The following is an 18,374-nucleotide window of genomic DNA, read 5'->3' as shown; positions in this document are numbered from 1 at the left end:
AACTAATTGTCAAAGCACAACATTAATCAGTTGACAGCATAAATTATCAGCATTCTTTTTAGAACAAATCTACTGAAGATTTTTCAAAAGAAAACATGCAAAACAGTCTCTGGGTCCATCAGGATTGCTGCTGTCTCTCTTTCATAACACTACATGGAATATGTTTGGGTTTTAGATTGTTACTCAAGCAAAAGAAAGAATTCAAAGACGTCACCTTGAACTCTGCATATACACTAAACAATGAATTAATCAAAAGCATAATCAATAAAATAATCACTGCTCAAAATAAGAAGAAAGTTTCAACTTTAAATGTACAATGAGTGATTTTATTGGCCACTCGAACACTGCTGCCTGTTGAGGCCTAAAATGATGCTATGAGAGCAGTGAGAGTGAACACTGAGCTGAAACTCACTACAAAGCTCATTAAAGCCAGGGGAGCTGCAGATTCAGGTGCTAATTCTCTGGAGGTCCTCTTCAGCGGAGTAGCCCAGAACACACAAATCAAACACTGGCTGGTGAGGCCAGAGGTATTCAGTTGGTTGCAATCTGCAACCTCGCCACTAGATGCCACTAAATCCCACACACTGGTCTTTTAGTGCTGATCGATACGTCGACTACTCAACTAATCGTGTGCAGAAGCTTTTCTCAAATACCGTCAGTCAAATCGTTCTTAAGACTGCAGGCTAAGCTGTCGAGGAGGCACAATGACAGACAGGCAGGCAGAAGAACCACAGAGGCTGACATCTGCATGGAGTGGCGGGGGGGCGTTCCTTGGAGAAAGGACAGAAATAGGCACTCCCACACAGTCTGGCTCCAACAACAAGCTGACACCTCAGGGAGCCTACAGCTGAGCCGTGGGCTGTGCAGGGATCATTCCATGAACGCTTTCATTTTCTGTCAGCAGCGTCTAAATCCACAACATCTGCTCATTTATATCCCTCAAGAAACTAACTGGATACACTTACTTCCTGCCCCAGTCACATAACGAGAATACAGCAGGAAGTGGATTGTGATTCATGGTGAGATACTCCACAGGTGAGGAAGGATTTGGCAGGGATTTGACGGTGATGGTGTCGGCATGCGGAAGGCGGCCGAGTTAATAGCAACCCAAGCAAAAAGGCAACATATTCACAGAGTGACATTAAAAACAAGGTCAAAATCTCAGAAAACTATTGTCCAGTTACACAAAGTGGTGCAGGGAGCAGCCAGAGATCTAAACTTTCAAGACTTTCAGCACAGATACAACCCATAATGTTAAGATGTTCACAGGGAGGATTTTCTTCATCAATTAATCTGCAGATTTATTTATTTCTAAGGCTGATTAATCAATTAATTGTTTAGTCAATAAAATCTTAGAAGACAGTGAAAAATAGCCATCGCAATCCTAAGGTGATGTTTTCAAAGCCTGAAACCAAAAGATATTCAACGTATTAGCACAGAAGAAAAAGAAAAGCAGCAAATCCTCACACTGGAGAGGCTAAAACCAGAGAATTCTGGGTATTTTGGCCTGAAAAGCTGTACTTTTCATAGTAGCCAGCAATCTAGAGACCCAGTTCCAGCTGCCTCGTCTGCCTGCAGCTTATTTTCACCAAACATTTTCACTGCATGTACAAATGCATGTGAGCAGACCCTTGACTGGTGCTCAAGAATTTACATAATAAACACATAGCCTGCACTTAAACCCCTGAGCCAATCATAACAGAGTTTACTGGCACATGCACAGCAGGGCATCGGCGCCTTGGCTTTCACTGACACCCAAAGCTTGTCGAACGGCAACAATGAGAAGCAGGTCAGTCGCCCAAGTCATGTGTGCCTGCCTTGGATGCGGCGAGGAATTCAGGTCAAGCCTGTAGCAGCTGCAGCAGCACACCCAGGGTCAGGCCGCCGTTGCCATGGTTACCACGCTGGATGCTGCAGAAAAGGCCCTCAGAGGCGAGAGAACCACCACGGCATGAGGAATAGGGAGTTGCTGGGTGGATTGGAAGGCTGTTGCCACACAGAGAGACGGAGATCTGCAGCCAATCGCGGCCGAGCATGGAACGATGCATAATGCAAGTCGGGGAGCTGCTGTATTTTTAATTTGCAAGTTATGCTGAAATATTTATTCAAATGTTAGGGTGTGAGTGAGCATTAAGATGTTCGGTCTGCAGGTGAAAGAGTTATCTTTTGAAGCATGAACACCAAAAAAAAGTCAGATAGTGAACATTGTGCTGTGGCCTGAAGCAGAGGTCTAACGCTGCACATCATGAGGCAGCTGAGCATGGCAAACACAGCCCCCGGAAATGTCCCAGCATCCTCATTACTCACATCTCCCATAGCCTGCCATCAGGACTTCACTGCTCTTGAGTGTTTTTGGAATAAAATAAAAGAAGTTTATATCATAAGGAGAAAGTTTTAAGGATCTGATAGAATATCCATGATTAAAGCCCCCAAGGGAACATTATAGGTTTATATCACCACTAAGAAGAAATATTCCTCTCGACAAACTCTCTGCTGAACACCACAAGTCACTGTGGGAATATTAAAGGAATATTATAGTGCTATCCTTGATGGAAAAAGCACCGCTAAGTAGGCCTAGTCCATGCTCATAAAGTCAAACACTACAAGTCCCAACAGACACATAACGTCAACAATATAATGTTGAGGGTAAATATTTGGGATGCTTCGCCGCAAATGGACTCTAAAATCGGTGCAGCGTTGAGGCCAAAGCTAACGTGTCAGGATAACACTCACATATCATAGACTCGGCGCTCTCCGCTCCTCCTCCAGCTCTGCGTGTTCACATCATATGTTCCAAACAGCGCCGACGGGCTCGCGCTGAGCGGAGACTGACGCGTCCCAGCCGCGGCGCACTTTCCGAAACAAACACACGAATGAAACACTCTGGCTAACAATTAGCGAGGAGAAAAAAAGCTGTCAAATGTGAGTTTATCGGCGGCGGGAGCAGCCCGAGCGAGCTGAAACAAAGTGTGGGCGGCCGGGCTCCATCTGCGGCTAGCTGCTAGTGTTGATGTGCCATGTGGACCCCGCCCCTCTGGACGGGAGGAGGAGGGCAAATAAACTGGCACACACTCTTCCTCCGCTGCAAAACATAGTATTACAGCTGCCTGCTGGAGGTTACTATTCACACGCACACACGCTGTTATTGCTGTAGTATTTTGCATAAATATCATATAAAAACATGCTCATCTAAAGCAGTTTATTGGGTGTTAGTGCTGTCTACAGTAACATCCTCCCTTCATGAACGATTCGAGAGGTTGATTCGAACTGTTGGGCATTTCTGAGGCTGTGCATTTTGCTTTATAGTATAGTTGAATTGTAGGCCTATTTACATATACAGAAAAGTGTTTCTAATATTCAGTCCACGCTCACTGATAGAAAATGGGGTGGACAAAATATTAAAGACGCCTCCCAGCATAATGCAATATAACTTAGGGCTGCTGCGGACCATTGTTTTCATTCTGAATGTTATTTTCACAATTATTTAATGTATCATTTTGTCTGTAAAATGTTAGTAAGTGGTGTAAAATGTCTGTCACAATCATGAAAGGCCAATTTGACATCTTTGAATTGTTTGTTTTATCTGACCAACATTCCAAAACGTAAACATGTCAAATCTACCATCACATAAGACAAAGAAGAGCAGCAAATATCCACATTTGAGAAGCCGATGGAACCAAACAATGTCTGGCATTCCTGGAAAAACGACCCAAATAAATCAACAAATGAAATGGTTGCTAGTTTGTTTTTTTGCTGATTGTCCGATGGATTAATGAACTAATCCTTTCATCTTAACGGCACAACAAACCACAACATACAGCCTCCAAAAATGAGCGAATGAAACGTGAAGTTGAGTGAACACTTCTCCAAAACAGTTTCACAGACAGTTGTATTAAACTGCTTCAGTTTTAGCTTGATGCACCTAATATACTGGCAAGTGTATATGCGAACATATTTGGAAACTAACATCAACTGCATAGACAAGAATCATCATTTTAATATAGACAAAAATTATCTTGAGCTAAAGCCCTGTCATTTAGATACAGCCCACTTAAAAATCATCTCTATATTTCTTTCTTTCTATGTGGATGTATTCTTTGTGAAACAGTCTACTGAGTACTAGATAAGAAATAAATAATGTCAGATATGTAGTAGGGATGAAAATTAGAAAAAGATTTCCAAATATCATAGGACATGTTGTTTTACGTCCTCTTCAAGCACTTAACATGACACCTCGATCAAACTGGACACTGAAGCTTTCACAAAGGCACATTGGGGGTTTGTAGATCAGCATTATATACAGATAAATTATCGGGGACAGTATATAGGCCAATATGAGCTTATCGCAGATATATGAACATTAACATATATTACACAGTTTGTCCACACTGGCCAGTTTATTTTTCCACTCTGAAATGTTCCACTCAGTACATATCTGATCATAATTAATAACTGGATACCTTAAGATGTCTCCATCAACAGGCTTGGCTAGATTCTCAGTCTGGACCAAAGTGGGCAGACAGACTGCTACTTAAGGTCAGAAAATTATACCACAGAAAATACCACAGGTGATACAAGAAGTAGTACACTCACACACTGAGGTCAGTGCAAACTCCCTATTCAGACACATACACCACAAACACTATTACAATAATATAAGAATACTGCTTTCTGTTTTTAATTTGGTGCAATGTTATCGTTTTTCCAACCAAAAATGCACTTGTTTAAAACTATTTTTAAATCTCTTTTTTCCTCCGCTTGCATTCACTCCATGGCCACAGGAGACTAATTATCAATTATTCAGACAACATCGCTTGGTGTGTAAACAAAGCCTTTGTGGTTTCAGATCGATTTTCTGGAGGGCCACTCATACATTAACAGCAGGAAGGGCTGAGCTGCATCAGAGATGATAAAAGTCAATGGCTGGATTTCTCCTCAGGGACACAAGCAGTAAGCAAAGAGTATAAACAATGGTATAGGCCACTCAGCGGACATGAATCTCATTCAGTATTTAAAAGGCCGACGATGGAGAGCGTGCCAAAAGGGTGTGCACACAAATTATGATTACTTCATAAAAAAATCACACATGACCTGAAGCTTGCCAACTCCGAGATGAAGAAATGTGGCTGCAGTCATGCATGGTTCACATAATGTAAGCAGGCAGAGCCTCAGTGGCTCGAGCCACACAGGCACAGTCTTTGGTATTCACATCAACTAAAGGCACTGTATTCTTTGCAAACACTTCTTCTAGCAGGAGAAACACAGCTGTAATTCATAACATTAATGATGGCTGCATCCCACGTAGGTTGAGTCAGAACCTGCGTGCTGGCTCACTGCCATGGATCAGCAGGACACTAATCTAAATGACTCTGGAACTCAGTCAGTAATGTTATTAGTTACTCCTCTGCTTTCCCCGCGATCGACTTGTTCACCTCATATCATTTAGACCATAATTACAAGCAGCCGAACAAAAAACAGTTCAGCCTCCCGTATCTCTGAATCAAAGATGCGGCGTCTTTCAGACAGCTACAACATCTCCCACGCAAAAAAAACTAGAGGTGTCAACAAACCGCTGGCAACATGGCTGCAAAGTGACCATCGCTGGCAGCTTAATAAAATCCCATTTTAACACCAACAGAACCAGTTCAGCTGATTTCAGAGACATCCTCAATGAGCAGACCAGCTACCTGTCTCCTTGCAGCTTTGTGTAGTTTTGTATGGATGATTTGAAATGAGTAAAACTGAGTTCTGCAACTCTGGAAAATAGACAGTTCATTTGATTAAGTCAGGCGGCTGAAGCTTTATTCATTTAAGCGTTGTGCAGTCACAAGATAGAGGACAGAAAATGCTCCACATCAGCAGCAAAAACAGCTCAAACCTGCAGTTACAGAGAGTCCATTTGTGGGAAAAATTTGCTCCAAAGCATTTTACAATTGATTGCGAAACTCAATCACAAAGCAGTCACTCACATTCTCAGTGATGGTGCAGAGCCGGTCTGTGTGGCTCAGATTAGCCACGAAGTAGCTGAATCACAGGACAGTTGTTGATAGCCTGACGTAAAGTCCCGAACTGACAAGTAATGGTTCATTAATATTAGACATATTAGAACTCAGTAGCTCTGCAATGGTGGCTAAAATTGCAGTACATCACCTCCTTCTCTTTAGGTCCCTTGTAACACACACACACACACACACACACACACACACACACACACACACACACACACACACGATTGCTGTTCTGTGTCTGACTGCAAGATCTTGCCTTTGTTTCATCATGTTGTCTCCAGGTTACTGTCTGTTTAAATCTGCATTCACTTGCTTGCTTGTCCTCTGCGTCTGTTTGCCTTTGCTGCCACAGCATATTGTGATCCATGTTGCTTTACTGTCTGCGATGTCAGATTCATATTCAACATTGGTATGATGTTATTGCTTAGAGTGTCTTTTTGTTTTTGCATGGTAACTAGTGGCACCTTGCTAGTGTTGCAGTAATTATGTTCTATCATCATCAATGCTACCGTGTCTACTCCGTGATGACCTGTAGGGTGGCACTCTTCTCTGTAGCTGTTCATTCATGATGGTGTTCATGCTACCAACCATTCTTCTTCTGTTTAAGAACCCATGTGCTAGACAGCAGATATTGCATCATCAAAATATGTACAGCATGAATGCGCTGAATGTCTGCTGTGTTCTATCAATAAACATTCATTTGTGCCTGAGGACACAACAGCAAAATGGGTAACTGGTGACATTCAAAAGAGCATTAAAGCTGGGATCACAGTCTACAGCGCAGGGATGGGTTGCACCAACTGGTCTTTACTAAGCTTGGTCCTAACTGATAAAGTCAATCTCTGTTAAGACTAGTCTTTAGAATGGACTTTACGTGGGCTGCACCAGCTGAACTTAAGCTAAGTCTTAACTACGCTCTGTCTGAGCAATGCACACACATGTGAATGACCAGGCAAATGTGGCTATTGCCCAGCAGCTTGCATTGCCAGCATGCATTGTTAACAATCTCCTGCTGTCTTGCTAATGTGTTGCTAATCATTTCTAATTTTTCCTGCAACATTATAGAGGATCAATGATAAAGAAAAGGCCAGCTAAAGAAAACAGTGACTGCCAAGCAGTCCAACGTAATAACAGACTCCCTTAGAAAATCACAGTTACAGTGCGCGACTCTGTGACTGTATAAATGATATATCTTTTTAGCAGCTGATTAGCTGCACATATTAGTGCAATGCACAGCCTAGATTTTGACTTTACATGTGCTCCTGACATTAGACATTATGCCCATATGTTAGCAAGAAGAATCTTTCAGCCTGGATGGTGCAACCAATGTAACTATTAGCAACCGGAGATCAGATTTAGAACGTCAAGTAACGACCAGCTGTGCTTCAACCAGCCCAAGGATGTCATGTAAGGCCCAGAGCTACTCAACAGACACTAAGAGGGAGAGTGACTGTGTGTTCATGACGTGTTTCACATTTAACTCCTACACAGACATTGTACTGCATTAGTTTAAAAGCATAAATCTTACATTCATAAAACCCAGCTGCTCCTCTGCTCCAGCACTGTTCCCTTTAAATCTGCTGAATCATTCATCAGGTACAGCCACAGCCTGTGCAGCCTGCGAGCCCATGCAGCGTCACAGTGACACAGACTGTAGCAGTGGGGAAGACACAGCCTCCACTGACTGTGTGAGCTGCAAACAGAACAGTCTCTGGGATTCCACTGAAGGGGATAGTTCAAGGTTGGGAGGAGGCCAGGTTCCTCGGGTTGGACTTGTTGCTCCCTGGATGCTTTTTGATTGATCCTTTCATTGTTTTGATTATGTCGGAAAACTGTGAAAAATCACTATTTCCCAGAGCCCAAGGTGACATCCTCAGGTTTCTTGTTTTGTCTGAGCAGCTGTCAAAAACCCAAAGACATTCAGTTTGCAATCGTATCAACCAGAGAACAGCAGCAAATCCTCACATCTGAAAGGCTCTAACCAGCGATTTATTTAAATAATTGATAAAGGATTCACTGACTATCATAAGGGATAGGAATCAATTTTCCTCTAAAGTACACACCAGAATCTTGTGGCTCCCTTCGATCAGCCATACTCTTTAAGTGCATGAATTTCATGAGGTTAGCTTGAGTCACATCAGAACATCAGTCCAGCGCAGTAACATTCATTTTTACTTTTCAGGGCTTCAAATCCAGCAACCAGTTTCAGCAGACAGATTTTTGCAGCTGCTGCCACCAACCCTCCTCCTTTTGCTTTATTTACACTGCTGATGGATTCAAGTCTGATCAGTGTCTCCATTCCTACTCTGGGCTTAAGCGTTTCCTCTAATTGCAGCTGCCACAGAGAGCAAAGTATCTCTTTTTTTAATACAGCTTTCTGTAAAAACAAATGACCAGGGTGGTCTAGAGCTTTTATTCTCGCCTTCTCAGGGCTTCCAAGTGGTCATATCACGGCTCTCTGCCCTTCCAATCCCCTTGTTGTAGGATGAGGATGTCAAAGGGATCAGCTGGATGCTCTGTTGTGTTCTCATGTGCAACATATTGCTTTTACTCGGCTCTGAAAGGAATTAGGTCAGCACATGAAACATTCATAAAAGATACATTATGTGTAAACGGCTGACAGCTTAAGTCACGTAGGCCCCCCCCACCCCCCCCAACATGCCTAACCCAGTCAGTGGGTTGATCTCTGCCTCTGCTGCACACAGTCTTCCTTTCTTAAAATAATTCATATTATGGTATGTGCACATCCACAGGAGCACGCACTCTAACTCCAAACATGTGACTACAATTTCAGAATATTAAACCCCATAAGGACGCAAAAGGGAACACATGCATCCATTCAAAACCATAAAGGCGGTGTTGCCCAAGTACAAATCACAGACATAGAGAGCACAATGGAGCATGAAAGCAAAGCTCTGCTGGGAGAGAAAACAGCAAGTTGGCTGTGGATAACACGCAGTGCAGGCCATAAGCCGTTCCCTCCTCATCTCTTTGGCCACGGCTTCAACAATCTTTTTAATTTTGCCTGGATTATTGGGAACTTGAACACACCAGAGCCGCATTTTTTAAGTCCAAGTGTGACATCCTTGTTGTTTAGAGATCCCATGTTTAGTTGTTGGGGGAGGGGTGTGTGCACTGTATGCGTGTGTTTGTGTGTAGTGGGGGAGGGGTTAGTACAGTTCACTGTTTTCTGTTTGTGATGCCGTTCAATCAAGTCAGTGCAGGCAGACAAAGACTATCTATATTCATTTTTTCTCTGTTCTCTGAAGGGCGAACCCGCCTTGGAACAGAATTAGCACATTATTACATGTTACTGCTTTGATGTTAATTACATCCTGTGATATCAGACAGCTCACTCCCGATTCATGCAGATGGTCAAATCACTGCGAGCAGCTCATTTTGGCACCATCCAAGTAATCCAAATCTCATGATTTCAATTTTGAACTCCAAATCATAACCATTCCTTTATTTCTGTTTTCTTTCTTTAAAGCCCCTGAAAGCTTGACGTTATGATCTTGACTATTTCTGTGTAACATTAAAGCTCAATGGGTAAATGTAACTTACAGCTTGTTTCTGCTGCCCCTAAGTGTTCAAAAATCAATTAATGCAAGTGTACGGTTGAAGTCAGCAGCAGCGTTTTTCAAGTTACTGAAAATTAATTAGTTACAATTGCTAGTTACGTCTCTCAAAAGTAAATGAATTACATTACCAATCTCTGCATAATTAAGTAATTGGTAGCTTTTGATTTACTTTTAAATGCCTGCATCATTTCTCTTCTTATTAATACACATAGCTATATTATTTTAGTTTCGCTGTTGCAGTGTGGGACAACTGTTAAAAAAAATCACTCCTGACCACCAGAGGGTAACAATGAGTAGCATTCCTACCTGTAAGCTACACTTGTATTGTCTTGATGAGACTGTACGATTTGATAGAACAACACTGAAATGATGGATGATGTACTGTACTGATGTACTGGATGTACTGTTCATTAACCAAGTTTTACTACAGTAATTAAATTAATTACTGTATTAATTAAATTAATACATTTGATGAACCCAACTTTCTTCAGTTGATATTAGAAACATTCCAGTCACTGTTTAACTTGAAAAAAGTAATTAGTTATATTTCAAGTCACTGACAAAGTAATGGAATTACAACACTGATCAGCACAGAGCAATTGTCACAGCGCCACAAAAGGCTGTAAACCTTTCTTTCACACATGCTGTGGTACTTCCCCAGACCAGAAAACACATTTTGAAGAGACAATCAGTGCTGTACAGAGTTTGACGGTTCTTAAAATATCTGTCATTCAGTGGGGTTCTGCTGAGATAATTTGGAGTCAGGACCTCAATATTTCTAAAATTCTTGCAGCAGCTCTGTATCTACAGTCTGAAAGTCACCTACAGAGTGGCGCTTCTGTCCTTTCATTATATTGGTGGAGGGTGATGTCATGTTTTGTCCTGCCTCTGCGCTGCTCCGCGGGGCCCTGTAGTCAGTGGGACCCAGGGACGGCTCTGCATAGTGCATAATGGCATGAGAGATGAGTTGGCACAAAAAAAAAGAGGTGCTTTTGAATTAGCCACTGTGTCTTGGCCGGCTAATAAAAAAGAATCAATGTTGCACCAAAGACTCAAGGGTAAACTCAGCGATGGAACAGCCTATTACCGTCTCAGCAAAGTCACATTTTCATTTATAGTCCTAGATTAGCATCACATCACTTCTGCAATGCTCCACATTAATCATCACCGCGCTGTACATGCTAAATCCTTGGTCGCTGTTTTCAGATGTTCCACTTTTGAAATAGACATGAGATCCAAAAAAACACTGAGGAGTTGCACCAGCTCTAAAAATACCCACAGAGGGGCATTAAGTTAAGCAAAGTTCGCTTTTCTATGTGGACTGCTCTGTTTTAACGTCCTCTGATTGAATTTCAAAAGATTCCTTCTCATGCTGCCTGCACAGTGTTCATCCCTGTCTCACAGTCTGAGAGTTGATTTGGCGTAAAGTGAATGTTCATTTCAAGCACATCTCACTTAATTCGAATTCCAACTCATCTGAACCTTGCAGTATAGTGCTGGGTAATCCAAGGTAAGTGTCTGTCCATTCCCGCTCTATATGCAGCATGACCTTGGACAAACCGTTTGTCCCTGTTCCTTGTGACTGCAGTGCTGGACTCCTTGTGACAGTGACAGCTTACCTCATTTATGCAACATTTATCCATCTGCCACATAGAGCCCTCTTGTGGCACTTTCACCTACTGATTCACTTTCAACTGCTCTTGACCCCACTTAACAGCATTTTTGGACCTCTCCCACTACACAGACGTTAAAAATGCCTTTCAACAATTCTCCATTCTCATTTCTGTTTGGTGTTTTCAAGAGGGCTCAACTGCAGACCTCACATCTAACATTTCTGTTAGTCCTATAAAACCATGTGAAACTGATTCTGATAGACCCTCTGCAAAAGAACAACCAAGTAAAACACAACCTTTCTCGTGTTTTCAATATCAGGTGTTGATATTAGTGAAATACTGTGTCTTTACACTCAAACTGGCCTCAGAACATACAGATAAATTACAAAATTAAAAGCATATTTTCCAGAATATTTAACTCCTTCCCATTCAGGATAAAAAGTTAATGGTGCCATAACTCCAGTGACAAACAATATCACCATATATAACAAGCTAACAGCATATTAGCCAACATGTAATGTCAGCATTAAGTTGAATCCTATGTTGTTTTCACACAGTCTTCATAAGAGGCTGAGGATTAAGTTATATCTCATCAGTAAAACTTAAGCATTTACATTTCTGTGTGGCTTTCTTTTTTAATTTGCGCTTCATGATCAAATACATGTAAAACTGCTGACAGCCGATCAGCCTCAGCCGTGCTGCGTTGTGTTTTGCTCCCAGTACACGGCATGGATTTACTACGTGCCATGACACAACAATTAAAGCTGACATTTCCATAGAGACTCTATACAATTATTCTATTGCCAGCTATGCCCACCTTTTATCCAATGTCATCTCTAACTGCAGTTGCTGTGAAATGACTCGTGGCTGTTGGGAGATGTAGCACATGTTCCATGCTAAGATGAACATGCATGTAGGAGTGGGCTGCCAGGTGCCAGGTTAGCTATTCTCGCCATTCAATCACAGCTCTGAATATGGAATGAGACAAACTGGCTTATGTATAGGCTTCCTGATTAATAAAAGATGAGGCACCCTGATTCACATAAAAGGAATACTAATATCCTCATCAGGTCCCCCTCTGCCTCCTCTGACTGAGGAGGGGGGGCAGCACCTGTTCAAATAGGGAGATGAGGGGAGCAAAAGAAGATACTTCAGGCTCGAGGCAACACCAGGGACCGACAAGACACCTCCATCACTTCTATTGATGTGCATCAAAAAAGATACTCACAGTTTGATGCTGTGTTCAAACAGCGGCCTCAACTTAGGCCACAACGCTTCAGTACCATCAGTGCTGTGCTCGACCACCATTCCAGAAGCTCTCCATTCACCGCCAGGCCCGACAATACTATTGTGGAAGAGCAAGGTGGAAGGTGTCTGCTTCATTTCTACGGACTGTTCTCCTAACCCAGAGCACCTTATGATCAGATGTCGACTTTATTATCTTCCACGGAAGTTCACGTCAGTTGTTCTCAAGCTGGACAAGCTGTATGGAGTTATCAACAGAACCGAGATGTCATCGCCGGAGTTTGCTGTTGTGGCCAGGGACTGTAACAGCGCCGATCTGAGGAAAGTCCTGCTGACATACCACCAACGCATCAGGTGGTAAGGTGGTAGTGCTCTTGACCATGTTAACACTCCCCCCCAGCAAATCAGATCATGTGTCACTTCTGCTTCCTATGCCTAGTCAGCCCTATTTAACAGCTTTAGCACTACAGACTGGCACGTGTTTCAGGACAACAACAACAATGACACATACACAATGTGCCACAGTATTATACTCCATTTTATCTTCTAATTTATTTCATATGTATTCTTTTATTTTAGCTGCAGCACTATTAGTTGTCTAATTTTTCTAATTAGATTTTATGTACAAGACTTTTTCATACATATTTGTATGAGCATTGTAGGGAGCCTGAGATTGCCAATGGCTACTTCACTGTAACTGTTGTGAATATGACAGTAAGGAACTTGCACTTGAGTACAGTAAGTATAGGCTGAAATAGGAAGTCTGGGTGATAATGTTATCATTCACCTCTGTTTTCAAGTCACAGTACTTCAGGGCTTGTTTCCAACCTGTCTAATTGGCTTACTGCAACCCTTGCCCCATTGGACTTCTGCTTAGCAATGTCGATGCACTCCCTGATATTAGAAATTAACTTGTGAGTACAATATTATCATAACCTCTTGCAATAAACCATAATTGGCCTTTATGCCTGTATTAATTCATTATATTTGGCCACTTGGGAGGAATGCAACAAGCTGTAAACACAACCCTGACATAAAGATGCTGCGGTTTACTTTGCTAGCAAACAGTTGCTTATTTACTGCAGATACAGACCGCCTGGATTTATGTTTCTCTCTGCATTGAAAATATGAGGCCAACATTCACTATCCTATAATCCTCATTTTGGTCTCCACCAGCTATAGCTGTGCTTTTTGTTTGTCTGCTGTTTGTTGGAGCATGTAGTGTAGCAGGTTTATCGAGCTTTTTCATTAAAAACAGCTGCTTGCTGCAGTTGGAAACGATGCTAAAGAGAGAGGCCATAAAATCAAAACAATGAGTTGAAAGACACTGAAAAACTCTGTAGAGCTGAGGGGAATCACAGAGCTGGGAGATAATTTTCTGTGAGTTCATCACTTTGACAGTTAAAGGTAGTGATTTCATTCAGTGTTAATCTAAAATGATGGGTTGGTGCATCTTAAGTTCAATTCAAACCCATTAATTGGGTGTGTATGTTGGATGTTTATTATATTTCATGCGGTAGTTACTGCTTGATTAAAGAACTAATGTGGATACACCCATTCGGATTCATTTTTAAAAATCACACTTTGTCTTCACTGCCAGCAGACTGTAACGGTTGGAAGACTTGGAGTCATTCTGCCAAGTTCTGTTTGCAAGCGTGTTAAGTGTCACAGTGCACCTGAGCCATCTTTCTCCTGATGAGAGTAAAAAATATCCGGTTTGCCGGCAACTGCATATGCCAGCATTTGAATGCAGCATGAGTTCCACCTTTGGGCTACAACATTTTGGCTGCACTTACTGTTCTGCATCATCTCTAACAGAGCCAGTAATGTAACCTGTATGTGCTGTGCAAGGTGGCTGCTTCCCACCAGCACCAAATGAAAGCATCCACAGAAGTCCACAGAAAGAGATTTTAATCCACAGCATTGTGTTTTGCTCTCACTCTGCCACCTTTAGCTGGTAGAGCAAACCACTGTCAACCAGGCTGTAAGGCGGCAAGTTCTGCGAAACATGTATTCAGGTTAAATCAGAGTCCTCTGTGCTCTGTGTGCTTTATATGGCATCAAAATGAGCAGCAAGAGAATCTGATTTGAAAGCAGTCAGTGAGTGCTCAGTCCTCAGCACAAATGACAATGTCACTGTTTTGGTTCTGGCCACATGCTGCAGAGAAAATACTTCCACTTGTTCCAACATCCTTATCATAACATGACGATGGAAGAAGACGTTCCTCTGCAAATTGAGTGTATTGTGCAGCTGATTAACTGTGACATTGTCCAGCTGGGTGCCATGATAATGACACCATCAGAAATCTGTCAATCCCTCTTTTCTCCTCTTTAATGGAGATGGTTCTTCAAGTGCCAGGATCAAAGCCGCAGTAGGGGTGCCAGAGCTACGAAAGGGTTAGCGCCAAGCGGAGGGGGTGGAGGGGTGGGGGAGGGCAGGCGGGTTTTCACTGCTGCATTGCCCGAGCCCTGTCTGCCTGATGCTGCACGGCAAACGTCAGCTTTGGATGAAATCTGCCACCGCGCTTTAGGAGGATCTGGGTGAATCTGACGTGAAGTTGAAAACGGTAAAGAACGGTACATCACAGGACAATCCTGCCAGCGTTGTCTCGGAGTTGCACTCACACCAACGCTGTTACGTAACCATAACAACCACGACAACGTGACAAGCACTGGATTCGAAACAGAGGGCAAGAATGCAACGATATCAGCTGTTGGCAAGACAACTTGAAGATCCTCTCTGCAGTATTGCTGTGGCTCTCATATCTAAAGACAACAGGACCTGTGAAATGGTCTGATGCTCAAACAGACTGGAACATCACACACAAGTGAAAATGAAAGTATAGTGCAGTGTGTGTGCTATAATATGAAGGCAGGGATCTTGTCTCATATATTCCACTGCAGCCCCCACACACATCAGACTATGATCCAGTAACTGAGCCCCTCATCTGTACAGATACAACAGCTGTAGAGTATCAACTTCTCTGTTCAACTCGTCACTTTCTCTGCTGCCACTCTGTCATGAAACCAGTTGAATCTACAGTGCGTGGGCGATGACGGCTGGCGAACAGCTTCGTCGAGGGCCTGCGACTTAAAATTGAGTGATTTATCATGTTTTCATATCAATCCACAAATCAACACCTTTCAAAATGCTGTATCTCACGACTGCTGCTTGGTAGCTGCTGAGCGACGGCGAATGCCTGCCCAGTCATTCCCAGTGGAAATGTGAATCCCACCTCACAGATAAACACGATTCACAGTCTAAGTGGCATTTCACTTTATATGGCTGGCTGCTGTACATCACCGAGTGTGTTGGGCAAAAAAACAACCAGTAAGTGGAGCAGACAAACACCATGTCGGCTCACAGTTGGAGAGCCAAGTGCTGCCTTCTGCCATTTGGATCACCATGGAAACAGCCAAATACACAACCAGCGCTCTCATCAGCTTCGACTCAGCATAGCCTGCTGCAGTCCATGTGTAATGGCAAGTTGTACATTCTGTCTCCCAATGCTGCAAAATAAATAATAATAAAATAACAAAATAAACGTATTTCACAAATACAAAAAAAAATGGATCATAAACACAGAGAGGGCATTCAGATTTGACGTGCTGAGTCTGACTGTACTAATGGCATCACCTGCAAGTAATCAGCAACAATACGGTTTGTTTAGGGATGTCAATCACTGCCACCCACTCATTGCCTAGATTTCTGGCCAATGAGTGGGTGGCAATCTCCCAGTAAGCATATGGATATGCAAATGACCAAGATCAGAAAATCAATGAAGGATATTATTAACCCAAAATGCATAGAGCTGAATAGACCAAACTATGACACCAGTTGGTTTCGTATGTTGCATGACACAAATGTTCCTGATTCATGATGTCATTGTGAATGGCATTATTAGAGCATATATAGGGCCTACAGCACAGCACAGTGGCTACATGTAGGGGATAGTAAATGACGCACGTGTACAACACAACCTACGCTTGTTGCATACAAATTCAATGGGATCACCGCGGATGTGATCGGCTGCAGGCGAGTCCCGACACCGTGATGTGTTTGCTGTCAGCCACCTGCCAAAAGCACAAACCAGTGAGCAGATGACAGATGTCCAACATGGGTTTAGGCCCCCTTCCCCTCTTACCTGCTCTGTGCGCTTCACCCAAGCGGACCTCGGTGATGCTGCTCGGGTCACTCTGAGATCTCCCCCGCTGCAGCACGCAATCCTCATCCAGCCCGTCCGATGATGCCATGGTGAACAGAAAAGCGCAAGACCGAAAGGCGTAACCACCGTCAGCCAAGGTCACCGGTGGAGCAGATTTAATGTGGTTGGGCTGCTGCAGCTGCAGCTCCTGGTCCCCGATAAGGAGCAGTACTGGGGAAATCCATTACGCGCGCAGCATCATGCCTCCTTCAAGTGGTGCTCGTAAATCACTACTTTTGCACATCCGAGTTCGACTCGACGGTTTCTTTTGGTTTAAAAAGAGTGAGAGGTGACCGGGTATTGCATGGATTCATCAAGTCTGTGAATCAAATAATAATAATAATATAGAATAACTAAAAAAAGATACATTTATTAAAAGTGCTGTCTACAGAAAACTGGACGCAATACTGGTTTACTTAGACGAAAAGACAAAAATGTTCGGGCTAAAGCAATCTGCTTTTTACTGACCTGCACAGCTCATGTTTGTGGGTGCACGCAAGATTTGCAATTTCGCTTTCTGGTGGCTCATATTAGGCCAAATTGTAAAGTCGAGATGTCCTACAGCACATGAAGGCAGCGCAGGATTCATGACCACTTGGGATTGGCAGAAAATGAGAACTTTCTTAATGACATTTTCCCACTGCATAAATTAAATAATAAAATCGTAGTTCCATATTTTCAACTGTTTTCTGTTAAACTATAGTCACTATCTCATGTCCATTCTGACCATTTCTCCCATTCATGTGTGAGATAAGGCTAAATGCATCTTGTGCTTGTTAGAGGCATGGATGCATCCCTCTTCATGGGAAATGTGTTAATCAAATAGCATGATTTATTATGTGAGATCTATTAGTACATTTTTCTTTCAAGAACTCCTCTGCCAAGCATAACATACCCAAAACATAACTAAAAAAAAAGGAAAAACTTTTTTTAAATGAAATTTCTAAAACATTTCTAAAATGTATTAATATAAAACATCCTTTTTCATTTACCTGCATGCTAAGTGTGGTGTGATAACTGGGATGTCCTTAGACATGGCACTTTGAAGGCATCGGGGCACATTTTGCAATTTGTAATTTTTCATTTCGTTTTACATCAGGGTATGAGATATTGGTGTGGAAGAGACTAAGATAAAAGATGTGATAAAAGGAAACAGCAGCACTTTGCTTTGCTGCTACATGCATGCCACTGCCATCTATGCCTCGAGTAAAGAAGGAGCTGGAAGAGGAAGGCCTCATGAAGGTGACACAGCCTACAGAGTGGTGTGCCGCTGTGCTCCCGCTCCTCAAGCTTAACAGAAAAGAGGTCAGATGCTGTGCAGACCTAAGGAAACTAAATCATGCAGTGAAACAGGAAAAGTATGTGCAAGGCACAACAGAGAAAGTTGTGCTATGACTCTCAAGGTCTAAGAGTTAATGTTATCAGTGGATTTTCCCAGATTTCCCCTGCATGAGAATAACAGCGAATTAACCATTTTCATCACTCCCAGGTGTGTCTTCTGTCAATGATCATTTGGGATAACAAGTACTAGAAATCTTCCAGCCTTAAATAGCAGAAACAATACAGGAGCTGGAAGGAACAGAAGTCTATTTGGATGACATCCTGGAGCATGTACTGAAAGTGATCGAGGCAGTCATCTTCAAATTGAACAGACCTTAATGAAAGTTCAAACAGTGACGGATTTGCTTCCTGGGGGACGTCGTTGATAAGACTTGCGTGAGA

General features: G+C 42.6%; 1 protein-coding gene across 2 annotated transcripts in view; it reads right to left on the bottom strand.

Moving 5' to 3' along the window:
• Nucleotides 1–16,819, bottom strand: part of phactr3b (phosphatase and actin regulator 3b) — a 44,685-nt gene extending 27,866 nt beyond the window's left edge. The window contains exon 1 of one of the 2 annotated variants that reach the window (XM_076753225.1): nucleotides 16,593–16,819. In XM_076753225.1, coding sequence (XP_076609340.1) covers nucleotides 16,593–16,701 — 109 coding nt within the window. In that variant the 5' untranslated portion in view covers nucleotides 16,702–16,819. Of the gene's footprint in view, nucleotides 1–2,733; nucleotides 3,023–16,592 lie in introns of those variants that run through there. The other variant, XM_076753233.1, reaches the window with a different exon arrangement.
• Between the last annotated feature and the right edge of the window lie 1,555 nt (nucleotides 16,820–18,374).

This window comes from Chaetodon auriga, chromosome 2 (genome assembly GCF_051107435.1).
Source record: "Chaetodon auriga isolate fChaAug3 chromosome 2, fChaAug3.hap1, whole genome shotgun sequence".
In the NCBI taxonomy this organism is placed as follows: Eukaryota; Metazoa; Chordata; class Actinopteri; order Chaetodontiformes; family Chaetodontidae; genus Chaetodon; species Chaetodon auriga.
The sequence above is the reverse complement of the archived record's forward strand: the minus strand, read 5'-3'. Positions and strand labels throughout refer to the sequence as shown.